This window comes from Astyanax mexicanus, chromosome 12, assembly GCF_023375975.1.
Source record: "Astyanax mexicanus isolate ESR-SI-001 chromosome 12, AstMex3_surface, whole genome shotgun sequence".
Taxonomy (NCBI): Eukaryota; Metazoa; Chordata; class Actinopteri; order Characiformes; family Acestrorhamphidae; genus Astyanax; species Astyanax mexicanus.
The window spans coordinates 26548965-26563308 of NC_064419.1; the positions used below are offsets into that span (position 1 = coordinate 26548965).

Below are 14344 nucleotides of genomic sequence, written 5' to 3' on the forward strand. Positions count from 1 at the left end.
CTAAACAGGAGCACGTTTTTCTTGACATCTTTTAATCTGATTTTATACTGGATTGTACACTGATATGCAAGAAGTCATGGGATAGAATTATAAGGCATTACCACTTACAGTGGACAGTGCTGTGAAATGGTAATGATCGTGACAGCGGCATCTGACTGGAATGGTTTATTCAAACAAACAAGCAGTTTGTTTACTAGGTCTGTAATCAGTAACCAGTGTGAATTCTTCTGTAATGGAGCAGCTTCGAATCAACCCTGAACAACCTACCTCTAACATTGGGCCTTTAAATCAGATTAAACTTGGCTGCACATTGGTTGTTTAGTCTGGTCCTTAAAAAAGACTTCGAATCAGAATCACTTTATTTCGCCAAGTATGTTACAGATACAAGGAATTTGGCTTGGTGAGAGCAACATGTATGAAATTACACAGACAGTTACACAGACTATTGACAAACATTACACTATGAAAGAAGGTACAATAAACAATCTTTTGAATAAGAATAGAGTTTAAAGTCCTAAAGAAATAAAGAGCAATAGAAGCTAAGAGATAAATAAAACACATAAATGTACACATGTAAATATTATTATATCCAAATATTCCTGAAGTAGGTTTGTTAAATATTGTTTAAAAATAAGTTTCAGATGATGTTTACATTACATAAGAAAATCTGTATAGCTGTGCAAATAAGCAAATGTTAAGGAGTGCTACAGCTCTGGGAAAGAAGCTGTTAGCGTGTTGTGTTGTGCTGGTTTTCATGGTCTGAAGCCTTCTATTAGAGGGGAGAGTCTGGAAGAGGTAATGTCCAGGATGTGAGGGGTCAGTTGACATGACTACTAAAACCATCACTGATCATCATCATTTTGTGTTTCATTTGTAAATTAAGGAAGCGTCTGGAGGAAGAGTGGAGAGACACGCAGTCCAAGCTGTTTGAGGTCTAGTGTGAAGTTTCCACGATCAGTGATGGTTTGGAGAGACATGTCATCTGCTGGTGTTGATCCACTGTGTTATATCAAGAACAAAGTCAGGACTTGGCACACTGCCCACCCTGCCAAAAGTACCAATTGGTCTTATATAATATCCTAATTTTCTGAGACACTGATTTTTAGGGGTTTTATTGGCTGTAACCCATAATCATCAACAATAAAATAAATACACTTCAGATAGATCACTCTGTGTGTAATGCATCTATATAACATATAAGTTTCACATTTTGAGCTGAATTAATGAAATAAAGTAACTTTTCAACAATATTCAATTTTTTTAAGATGCACCAATATAATATATGGTGCATCAGTAAAAACCTTAAAGACTGCTGCTTTAATAATCCCTATCCTTAATTTAGATAGTTAAAAAAGATGACAAACAATAGAAATCTCATTATTTTAATTTTAAGATGTTTTCAGTGTAGCCTAGCATCCTTTTTCTTCCAGACTGTTGTTGGAGCAGAGATCTACACTGTGATCTTCTGTTCTTCTCACCTGTTTAAACATGCTGAAGACACACTGCTATTCTGCCTCACAACATCCTCTAACCCGTGTTTACTCGGCTTGGTTTTTTTGGCAGGGGAAAACGTTTTATATGAATTTTGCTTCTCACTTTGACTGAAATAAACTCCGTTACCCTCTAGCAGATTGGGTATGAGTAAGGTTTTCTCACAACAGACCACCCCCCTCCTCGTCCTGCAACACTCCTCAGGCGTCTTAGCCGAAAAAATCTGCACTCTTCGGTTTAGGAAGAATCCGGCCTCCATGTCTCCGTCTTCTATCTGTTCCCCACTGCTGCTGATTAAAACCGAGACCGTTCTTTTTAATGCTTCTTTTCCATGGTTTCAGTCTTAAACTCGTTTTCGAGCCCTAAAGCGATGCATAGAGCGCTGACAAGGCCTCGGCGGAGAAATAGCTGTAGTTGCCTTCAACCTCGTAACCCCTTTCACCCCAGCAACCCTGCCCGTTTGGAGAGAGAGGGGTAAGAGGCCATCCGCTGCGTTCCAGAGACCCTTAGCGCAGCGTTCTTACCAAACTCTCCAGCAAAAAACATAGTTTGGTGTGTTTCGCGTCAATTTTTTTTAATGACTAAATAAACCCAAGCGTGAGGTCAGACGCTCTGCCTTGGTTGAGGCCATTGTAGTTTTCTTCTTTCTCTTACTCTTTCCTCTTGTTCTCCTGGTCAACAGCTGAAGGTGTCAGGTGTGTGGGTGTGGAAGGTTGCTGTCGATCCCGCTGCCTGTTCGTCTAGGCCCTTTTCAAGCGGCATTTGGACCTTGTGCACCCTTTCATGGACTGGTCTGGAGGCGGTACTGCTAGGAAGCCTAGTGTTGTCCGAACTGGTCGGAGTTAATCAGTCGGATCCTTTAGGATAGTTTTTTGCTCAATCCTTTTGGAGTTTAAACTTTAATGAAGAAAAGTTTTGAACCAAACATCAAAATTCAGTCTAACATTCAAAACGGAGTTGAGGTGAAAACATATACAGCTCTGGAAAAAATCAAGAGATCACTCAGTTTCTGAATTAGTTTCTCTGATTTTGCTATTTTTCTCTGACTTTGCTAAAATGAGAAATTGCCAAAATAAAAACAAGATACAGAGCTTTTGAGACCTCAAATAATGCAAAGAAAACAAGTTTGTTTTCATAAAGTTCAGAAATCAATATTTGGTGGAATAACCCTGGTTTTAATTACAGTTTTCATGCATCTTGACATGTTCTCTTCCACCAGTCTTACACACTGCTTTTGGATAAATTTATGCCACTCCTGGTGCAGAAATTCAAGCAGTTCAGCTTGGTTTGATGGTTTGTGATCTATCATCTTCCTCTTGATTATATTCCTATAAGTTTTCAATTTGGTAAAATCAAGGAAAAACATTGTTATTAAGTGGTCTCTTATTTCTTTCCAGAGCTGTATATACTATTGTGATATACTGATTTCGACCCTAAATGGCTGGTTTCTGCTCTGTTGCACACTTACAAACTTCGATGTACGCCTACATATGAGGAAAACTACTTGTTAGCAGTATGTATCAAAAGAATCTCCAGCATTTCCAGAGCGAATGCAGCCACCTGTTTGTTGTATTTATTTTGTTGTATTTTATATTTGTAGCATAATGAATTGTATCAGAAATGAAACACACACACACATTCATGCACACACACATACATTCGCCAACCGCGTGAAGTGGTCTATAAGCACCGGTAGATTTAATGCGGGCTGCTGCATAGCAGATCTCTCTCAGACAACAGATTTGATGCAAATGTGCTCTCTCTCCACTGACCCCTCTGTCAGTTTCACTAAAGCAAACACTTTCTACAGCTTTCCTCTCTCTGAGCAGAGCTCTATGGCCTGCTATTCCGGTATACGGGCACTTGGCAGGCGAGCGGTGCGCTAGCCGTGGGCGAGAAGAGATGTTAGCACAGCTGATTTTTCCGGCTCGGCGTTCCTCAGCGCGCCTGTGTGAATTACCACCCCGGGATGCCTGAATGGTTAATGAGACTTCCATGAATCAGACGCCAAACCTGCACTGGACCCAACCCCCCCCCAACCAGCGCCAGCACCACTACCACTATCCCCCGTTTTCTCTTTTCAAAATGTAGCTCAGCCGTGGTGGCTAACCAAATAACACTAGCCTTAAATAAATTAAATAAAGACAATGAAATCCCCTTACCCTCTGCTGCTGCTGTTTTTTTCTGTTTTTTTTTTTGTTGTTTGTTTGTTTGTTTGTTTCCAGAAAATAGAGATGAATTGCTCAAGGGCAGATTGAAAGAGAAACAGAAGAGGGGGAGAGAGAGTGAAGAAAACGTGTTATGGTAATGAAGGCAGCCTCAACCCAGGCCTACATTGTGTATATTTTAAAGTCGGTGTTTAAAAGGCTTTAAGGCCCACAAAGCCGAGCGGTTAGCGGTTAACGACTGGCGGCCATGACGGCGGAGAGGGGGGTATCGATTTTTCAGGGTTTGTGTGTTTTGTGGGTTTTTTTGGGCTGTGTGTGTGTGTGTACACGTGTATGTGTGTGTGTGTATAAGGGTAAGAGAGAGCGAGAGCAAGAGAAAGAGAGAGTCTGGCTGATCTCTGCCCTCTGATTCACACGGATGCTAGTGCTTTAGCGACGCCCTGAGGCTTTGCTCTTACCTTATGGAATACTCGCTACACCCCTCCACCAGCTTTCGACATCTTCTACGTTAGCTAGCTATCTCTCTCTTGTGCGCTTAGCTGTCAACCTCTCTCGTCTTTGCCTTTTTTTTCTTGCTATATTCACATTGCTTTGCACTATATCCAGTGTCCTCCTGGATATAGTGTACTATCCATTTTAAGAGCCTATAGTGATGTTCTGGTACTGTTAAACACAGACAGTGACCACAACACAGACCCTGATAAGTATGGCTGTTAAAAGTTTCAGTGTAGGGAAGTACTGTAGAAATATATAACACAGTATGATTTTGGCTACCATCAGAAGTGTTGCATGTCATTCCTCCAGTTATTACACTTATGTACATTTAAGATGCTAAGTATGTTAACATGGTATGCCAACAAAACAGGACCTAATAGAGCACATGAACATTAAACATTGGCACCATAGCTAATGCCAAGAATGGCTAAAGGAGCTTAAAGAAATGGAATAATTACAAACCATCCAGTACTTTTTTTGCTGCTGGATGCAATCAAATTCTAGCAGCACTGCTAATCTAACATGTAGTATCTGGTACAAACCACTTTTTCTGGACAGTAAATCACTTTTATTAGCTTTGATTTTAGAAGAAACCATAAATAAGCAGGTGTACCAATATGTTGTTCATCAGGGGTCGGCAATAGGCGGCCCGTGGGCCAGATGTGGTCTGTAGGGTTTTAAACTATAATGAACGATAATGAAAAAAAAATCGATCCCGCGTGAGGAGCGATGCGGTGCGTTACTTATTTTTTCTTTTCTTCCTGGGTTTACCTGCTTCATTCTCCAAAAACACAATTTCTTTGGCCCCCGGGCAAAATTAAGTGCGGACCCCTGTTGTATATAGTCTCAATGTTACAACTGTTGTTGTTGTATCATGATTATTGCAATTGTCTAATTTAGTATGAAGCATCGTTGAATATTTTTCTCTTTAGGCATCCAGAAAGAAGCATTTGCTCCCAGCTTGGAAGGGTTGTGTCTCAGGTAACACTAAGCACATTAGCAGAACTGCCAGGCCCACACTAGTGAAAAGCAAAAAAAAATATATATATATATATATACTGCTCCATCACGTCAACACACAGCGATGCATCCCATTCATTTTCAGCCAAGCTGAACTTTATACAAATTAATCTGCAGGTGTTCGCCTGATACATGTCCTCAGCACAGTGCATGAAAATATTTCAGTTCTGTTTTAGCCTTTCTGTAGAAGCATGGTAGAAAAGCTAATCATTGCGGTTTCAGGCCTCCTCCTCCTTTATGATCAGTCCCGGCTGATTTACAGGGACTCTGATCAGAGTAATACAGTGTGCAGAAAGACTGCCAAGATTGCTGGGGTCTCTGATGGGTTATGAAAATATTAATATATAATTACATTGAAAAATTTTGCTTTTGTAGCCTGCTCATTTAACAGTTATGAAGCACAATCAAACATTTGTATTTATAAATATACATTTATATTTATTAGTTTATAGGAAATAAATCTTGTATAAAATAAAAACAATTCAGTTGGATCACACAGGAAACCTTTGTAATGCCCACATACGAGCAGTTGGAGGGGGGCAGTGATTCCGTGTGCACTGACGTGACGGAACAGTGTAAATGCAGCGTTAGGCCCACATTTTGAGTGAATGTTTTTCATGGGCCAGTAAATCTTAATTTACCACCTTCTGAATAAGTGCAGGTAATTTGGTGTGCATGATCATTGTTAATTACCAAGTCATCCAGGTAATACTTATCTAAAATCATCTAAAATTAATTTAGATCATGTCAATTTCTATAAACGTTGGTTACTTGGATCAAAGTTGAACATCTGTCTCTTTAGTTTACATTGTGAATGGCGGTCACTAGAGCAAAAGCACAGTGTTGTTATGGAACACACAGAACACAAATTATGCAACAACATTTTTACACTGCCCTTATTCATACTAGAAAACATTCCACAGCAGTTTCTGAACTCATCTTCTTTTTCTTAAGTATTACTACCTATTTTTTTTAGCCTGTAATAATGGATCATTTCTATCACTGATTATAAAAGGAAAATCTAAATTATGTTGTTTGTTAATCACCAGAACCTGCTGGGTCTTTTAGAAGAGTCTATTGTAGAAGAGTGTAGATTCTCTGTCCGCCCTGGCCCGGGATTTCCCACCACTTTCCTCGGGCTATGTGTTTGGGGTGGGCCGGCTTGGGCTCGGGTAGGGTCGGGCTGGAGTTTTTTTGGGCCTGATCTAAGCTCTAAATCCTAGGGGTGCAAGCATTGTGTCATTATCTGCTCTTATAGAAGATTTTTGAACATTGCTTGAGTTTAAACTACACCAGTATTTACAGTGTTTACTGGTCATGAATGTTTGTCTGATTATGTTAATTCTTAGTTATTGATGGACCATATTATTATTGAAGATAAAGAAAAGAAAGTTTGTTCAGTTTGTTGATAATTAGAATTGATATGTCTTTTTTTTTTTGGGTTCTCTTGACTGACTCGCATCTCTATAGAGAATGAGTTGTTCATTAAGTTCCGGAGCTTACGCTTCTTTGACAGGCCTGTCAGCCTGTGTCTGGCTTCCTCTGTTTAAAGTTCTCCGTTTGCTCTTTGCTCGTGTTATTTTGCCAGGGTACGTTAGCGTTCTGCATTCTGTCAGCCAGCCGCGTCCTGTGGTACGTCCTGACATATCGAATCTGCAATGTAAATCACTCTTGAAAATGTTATGAATTTAATTGTCAGCCAACTTCACTTTGAGACTTTGGTGGGCCGAGGCCTGAGGCTCGAGTCAGACACTTTTCTTTTTGTTTTATTTTTTTTCTTCTTCTTTATTTCACCTATTAAATTCAAACCACCCTCCTTCTCTTCTTCTCCTCCTCCTCCTCTTCTCCTTTCCTCCGTTCCCTCCATCCTCTCCCCTCAGCTCTGGCGTGCGATGCAGGAGAACGAGGGGAATATAAACTGTTATTGTTAAAAATGTTTGTTTGCAAAGAACTTTCATCTTGTAGGGGCGTCCCACCCTCTCCTCGCGCTCGCAAACCCGGCCGGGCTTCGCTTTCATGTCTCGTCCCCCGACGGTTCCGTCCTTTTGTATTCCGCGCTTGATGAATATTCACGTTGCTCGTCTGTCTCCTCGGGGCTGCAGCACAATAAAGAGGTGACGTCACCGAAGTTGCTCTCCCACCTTTCTTATCCCTCTTTTGGAGGAAGAGATTGAGCTTGATCTCCGCGCTGCTCCGGCAGGGGAGGCAAGACAATTGTTGATATTGTGGAGGCTATGTTGTATCCTGCTACCAATTAGCTTCACTCAAGTAGATTATTATTAATTTTCTTCCCCTTGTTTTGTTGTGCTGCTTGTTTTTCTTCAACTTAATGATCAATGTAATTTGTTATGAAGGTTGCCAGTCAGCATTTGCACACTTTTTTTTCTTACTTCCAGTTTGATGTGTTTACTTTATTTCTTCTCTTGTTAATCGCAGTGCTTCTCTTTTGTTTTAGGTCAATCAGATTCAGAAGACTGTGATTGACCCTCTGAAAAAGTGAGTATTTGTTTTTGTGTCTGCTCTCTGGTCTTCATCACTCTACATTTTTCGCCTGACCTTAAAGGTTGTTGCATTAATGTTTTAGATCTTTTGGAAAGTCTTAAAAGTCTAGAGTTTTTTTTTTTTTTTTTTTTTTTTTAATGTAAGATAAATTGGATATTTGTTGTTATTGTAATATGAGTTTTTATGATAAACACATTAACATAGTGAAAAATTGTGAACTCAAACTGCATTACTCGCACACAAAAACAGTAGAAACCCCTTACACTGCAGACTCATGAGATCACATGATGTAGCTGGAAGACTGGAAGTGAAGTGAGGCAGAGGTCCATCGCAGTGCTCTCCCACCAAACTACTTCTTAACTTCTAAACTAATTTAGGGTCTTATTTTATTGTGTTTTACATCGACTTTGGATTTTCAAAAGTCTTTTTACACATCTTATTTTTTATCCACCTCACACACCCCAAGCATCACACTTTTTGCTGTGAGAACAAAAGTGTATCTCCATTATTTTTAGGGTTCAAGCACGTAGTTGTTGTTCTTCTTCTTCTTCTTCTTTGGTCTTGCTGCATAACTTTGCAATTTGGACTCTGCACAAAATATATCAACACTGTTCATAATTGTCAATTTTCTCCCTGTATTTTTTTATAAAAAAAAAAAAAATGGAAATTGGAATTTGAATTTGCACATAAATTTTGGGAAGAAGCTCTCAAACTGGATTTAGTAAAACATCCCACAGCACCGTAAGACGTATTACACTAGGCCTGGACAATATCTTTAAAAAATAACAAGCTATTCTGATCAAATAAATAAATATGTGCAGAAATGACATAGATTGATAACAAATAAATAACAAAGATTGATGTTTTATACCCTCTTTACGTCTTTTAAGGTTGAAAAAATCCTTTATTGAAGAAATGTATTATTTATTTATTCATTTATTTTTGGTATAATAATCAATAATACTGCATATGAAAAAAAAAAACATTTCACACAAATTACAACAGTTTTTTTTAATTACTTACCATCACTTATACATAATGTATTTTCCTATAATTATTTTTTGCCTCTCTCTCTCTCCTTTTTGTTCCCCCCTCTCCATTACACTCCTTTTACCCCAAGCTGACATCCACAAATATGTAATGGCAGTTTTTGTGAACTCTTACACACTGTACAAATTTGATTCAGTAATAACCGATCAACAGCACTGGTTGAGCAGAATTGCTTTGTCAGTTTTTCAAGAGTGTTAATTGGGTACATTGGGAATCCATTAATTACATTTGTATTCAGGTTGGCTTCTTTATCTGGTTCTGTTTCAATAAGGTTTCATCATTGTGTTTCTTTAATATATACAATGCTGCTCTAGTTTTGAATAGATTTTCTTAAAATTGTAAGGAAATACAGTACTGTGCAGAAAAGTTCTAGCCCCCTGTGAAGATTACACTAGAACATGATGTTATCTAGACTGAAGTGTTTATATACTTAGTAAAACACTAATATTAAAATAAATAGAAATAGTATTCATACAATAAGTAGTGGTTTTACATCACTGTGATCTGAAAAGCTGGTAATTGAACTGAACAAAACCTTCCTGAAGAAAAGAACTTTCACAAAAAGTCCTCTCTTACTGTGTTGTGTGTGTGTGTGTGTGTGTGTGTGTGTGCGTGTGTGCATACATGTATGTGTGTGCGTGTGTGTGAGAGAGAGAAAGAGAGAGAGAGAGAGAGAGAGAAAGAGAGATTTGGCCTCTGTGACTCTGTCCCGGCCGTGTGTGACGGGCTGAGCGAGCGAGTGAATGAAAGAGAGGATCTGCAGGAAAGTTTATTTGGCTGTCCGCCCCTCCGCTCCTCTGTCGCCCCCGTGAGTGCTATTCCATCTCTCCACCCCCCCCCCCCTCTCTCTCGTGGGAGGGGCCGGAACAGGAAGCAGACCTTAAACGAGCGGACAGGCAGGGGAGTGGGAGCACAGACACTCCTTACAAACGCCTCTGCTCTGCTCCACTCCTCTCTCTCTCTCTCTCTTTCTCTCTTTCTATGTGTGTGTGTGTGTGTGTGTGTGTCTGTCAGGACAGAAATGTTCAGGAAACCCCTTCAAAATCAGAACTAACAACTTAAATAAAGGGTAGTAATTTATTAATCCCTTTACTTATTAAATTGTTTAATATATAAATATTATATATATTCTCTATTGTAAAAAGATTTATTAAAAAAAGGTCGTGACATTAATAAAAGGGGTATTATTATATTTGCTCAAGACTGTATATGACTGTATGACTATAACTTGTGCAACAGTTTGAAAACCCCAGTTGATTTTCTAAGTAAAGAAAAAAATCGTCTACAGTAGACAAGTATAGCACATATATGGCATTTTTTGCACATTTTATTAAAAGCTTTTCATTGTCTCCCTCTCTGTCTGTTGTATTTTAATTCAAAAAGTTAACAGTACAAAAAATAAATAAATAAAGGCAATAAAAATAAAAGACAATGTAAAATATTAGATAAATTTTTTTACATTTAATTACATAGCACAAGTGTAGCTCTGCTGAATACATTCAAATATATACATATATACAAACAAATATTCTTGTGAGCCTATAATAAAACTTGCATACATTTGTGCAAGTGTATTTATAAGCTAATAAAGTACATTCTATCCATCAACAGATAGTATGCAGATACACATGCATTCATGTACATTATCTTTCAAAACGTAATTTATCTTTAAATGCACTTATATTCGTGTGTCTTTGTGTGTGTGTCTGTGTGTGTGTGTCTGTGTGTGTGTGTGTGTGTGTGTGTGTCTGTGTCTGTGTGTGTGTCTGTGTGTGTGTGTGTGTGTTATTTAAAGAGTTGTTCTCTACCAATTTTTAGATCTGTATCCACATAAGAAAAGCTTTGTCGCCTGTTGTGTGTTCTCTAAGCTATGACTCTGCTTGAGTGTGTGTGTGTGTGTCCAGTGGCAGGATGGAATGGTTCTCATTTCCTTTAGCTAGTGGGTGTGTGGCGGACATGTGTGTAGGCTCTTAGCATGGCCCCAAGCCCAGAGTTACACACAAAGACACACACACACACACACACACACACACACACACACACACACACACACAGAGACACACACACATACAAACTTACTCACTGACAAATGCCAGGGCCATAGGAGAGGCTTCAGAGAGCAGGAGCAGCCCAGGAACACAAATGCAAACACACACACACAAACCAGTAGATCCCAATATTATTTAGGAGTGATTGTGTTTAAAGGCAAAGGTTGAGCATTAAATTAATTCTGGGACAAGAACAGGAAGTAAAAGCCATTTCCTGAGAATTAATCATTAAATTCAAGCTACTAGTTACTGTATATGTGTGTACATAAATTATATTGAATTGTCGATGTGCATAGAAAAACATGTATCTGAGTAAAATACACTTTCTAATGTTACTGGTCCTGAGATTTGACTGTTGTCACTCCAGTAAAATACATATTGTTGATAAATTTTTAAGTAACGAGAAAAGAAAATATTGTCTACAGCAAACAAATGTAGCATATAGTCGCTTATATTAAAATATATGTTTTTGTAGATTTTTTGTTTACTACATAATTAGAATTTCTTGTTCAATAGACCAATAGAAATTCTCCAAAATGGCCTGAAATAAACTTTTTTTTTTTTTTTTTTTTACATTGACTTCCATTGAAAGTTAGACAGTTTTTTCTCTCTCCTGTAAAGTTACCATTTTGGAGATGATTTTTTTTTTTTTTTTTTTTTTTTGGACAGCGAAGATATGCTGTGCATTTTCTGCACATTTTATTATATCACAGCTTTTTAATGTGTGCCATTTTAATAAAAAAAAATTAAAATAGTAAAAAAAACAACTCAACTAGCAGTGAAAGGCTTTGATAAACATCATAATAATAATAAAAAAAAATACATTAAATTTTACCTTGTCTTTTATTTTTATTATAAGATTAAAAAAAAATTGAATATCAAATATTAAAAAAAGAGAAATTTTTACATTTTAAAATATATATCTAAATAAATATACAGAGAAAAACTAAATAGTAGCTTTAGTAGCAGGAGAAGGTAACATTCTGCTTAACTTTCACAGGATTTTTACAAGATTTTTTAAGTCAGTTTGCAGCATTTCTTTTCCAATTTATCATTAATTTAAGCCACAATGCAAAGAACAGTTGACATATTTACATTGTCCATTATGTCAAAAAGTGAAGAACAAAAGAAAAAAATGCTGATTTTAAAAGATTGTTGCACAATTTTAAATATATAACAACGTTGCATTATTTGAAGAACCATAATAATCAGTAGCTCTTTTAACAAAAACAAAAAAATGTTTTTGTTACAGAATAATTTTCGCCCAATAATTTTGTTACCAGAAGCTTATGGTTGTCAGATAATCCACAACATATATAAGCGATATTTCATTTTATTCCGTAAATAACCTGTTGTGTTACTACAGAGTACATGTGCTTAGTCATGCATGAGTAACCAGAAGTATATATCAGAAATTACTGCTTTGGCTTGGGAGCGTTGTGAGGTGTTATCTTGTGAGTGAGGCTGAACACTGGCCAATGTGCTCATGTCAATGCAGTGTAAATGACCAGTGTGAGCAAGGCCTGGAGGTGAGTGTCTAGTGAATGGGACATTCCATTTCCAGAGTTGTGCGGACATTTGATATTGGAAATACCCAACAGAGGGCGTTACCACCCACAGTAGACCAAGCAGTGGGTGGAAATTATCATAATAGGCGGCACCTGTCTCAAATTCACATTCTCTCACGCCCTAACACACACATACACACATCCCACAGGTCACTGCAGCGTACTTTAGATTTTATAGAATTTTAAAGCAAATGTCTTGGGACATTCTTAGTCCTGTCCCATCACATGTGGCATGTTAGTGTAAACAGTGTTTCAGGGTTTCTATGCTTTACTTTATTATTTATCTTTAGCAGTAGAATTAAAGTCTCAGATTTTTGTTATGAATAAAAATTCAATTGTAAGCTGAATTCTGTACTGCTCTAATTTTTTTTTACTTTTTAAAACGCTAAGTTTAAATGAGCAGATCCAAACACAGGAGTGCTGGAGTCCAGCTTAAATAAATAAATAAATAAATGAAAGTTTTATTCAGCCAGCGTGACCCCTCAGCTCCTGGCGGAATACCTGCGGCGTCGGCTTTGTTTCCAGCCCAGCCAAAATGCACTTAACTAACCATATGCTAAGATACAATGAAATCTGAGATTCCATTAGTGTACGAAGGACTGGACGCGCGTTTGTGCTCCTATTCTTTATTTATTTATTGTCCGCTCGTTCATGTATTCAAATGACATTTTTAATGCGAGCTTTAAGAAAAAAGGTGTCGGATCTCCTAATGGAATTAGCCATCTGTTCAGCCATCAGAATCTCTTAATGCAACGATTCATTTATCCGCTAACTAACTTCCCCTGCTCTGTCGTCCCTCTCTCTCTCTCTCTGTTCAATTGAGGAAGATTCAATTGAACACTCCATGCTATAGACCGGAGCAGCGCGCTGGATCGCTCCACTGTGTGCATTAGTGAAGCTGTCTTTGATTTTTCTTCCTTGGGTTTTTGTTGTAAAAGGTGTCAGAGGAACCTTTGCTTGATAGGGTTCACAGGATAATGGCGGTGTGTTTTCTCACTTTGTGTTTATTTTAAAATGGACCTTAAGAAAGATGAAGGAAGTAAGTCTGAATAAAAAGGATCTTTTAATGAACTCGTCATGGTTAGGATTGTTGCCATGCTTTTAGTCTGACACTAAAATTATTTTTACAAGGGAAAACATTGTTGTTTGTTTGACTTTATTTTTTTTTATCTCAGTATCAAATATTATATATATAAATATATATTTTTTATATTTCGTCTAATCACACATTTCTTTTTATATACATCCAATCTTGTATTTCAGGCATATAAAATTGCAATGGTAAAGCATTTTCTGTTTTGTAATTTTGCCATTCCTTTATTCAAAAATGAAAACATTATGATTTAAGTGTTTCTGGCATTATTTTCTCCCATTCTTACAGAAAACACGTTTATAGTATGGTAACAGTCAATGGATTTTTTGTCAGAACTCTAGGCAGTAAAAAGACAAATTAATTTATACTATATACTGAACAATGACTTGTTTATTGTATGTCCTATCTCAGTGATTTGCTTTAGAGTTTTTTCTTTTAAGTGGCAGCAGCAGGCCCACACTACTTCCTCTCTCTTGGCAGCTGAAACATTCAAGTTGGACAGGGCTAGGATAGAAAGGCTAGTTTACCTAAATTAGCCTTAACATTTTTTAGTTTACCAAAGGTAAACTTCCTTTCTCTGTATAAATTTTAGTAAGTGATTTTAGTAGCAGTGCTGAGGTACACTTTTGACTGGAATAGCTCTAATATAGTGAATTCATAATTGGGATAGCATTTCTGGGATAAATGGGTTGTGCTTTGTTGGTTTATCAGCTTTATCATTTTAGTTCTCCAGCACCACTACTCGGAGCAATATTAGCTTTAACTTTAGCTGCAAACTATAAGCATTAGCGCTTTCAAAGCTCAGACAGAAGTGATATCGGCCTGTAGCCTGGTGCTAACCCTGGCTAGAACTGCTGGAGCTGCATTAGCATTAACCTCTAACCGCACAAAGCATTAGCTCTTTCCATG

The 14344-nt window shown here is 37.6% G+C and overlaps 1 protein-coding gene across 1 annotated transcript in view; it reads left to right on the forward strand.

Annotated features, from left to right (window-relative positions):
• bin3 (bridging integrator 3) overlaps positions 1–14344 on the forward strand; it is an 82603-nt gene that overhangs the window by 36146 nt on the left and 32113 nt on the right. The window contains exon 6 of the mRNA XM_007235483.4: positions 7630–7670. Within this exon, the coding sequence (XP_007235545.1) occupies positions 7630–7670 (41 nt within the window). The remainder of the gene's footprint in view (positions 1–7629; positions 7671–14344) is intronic.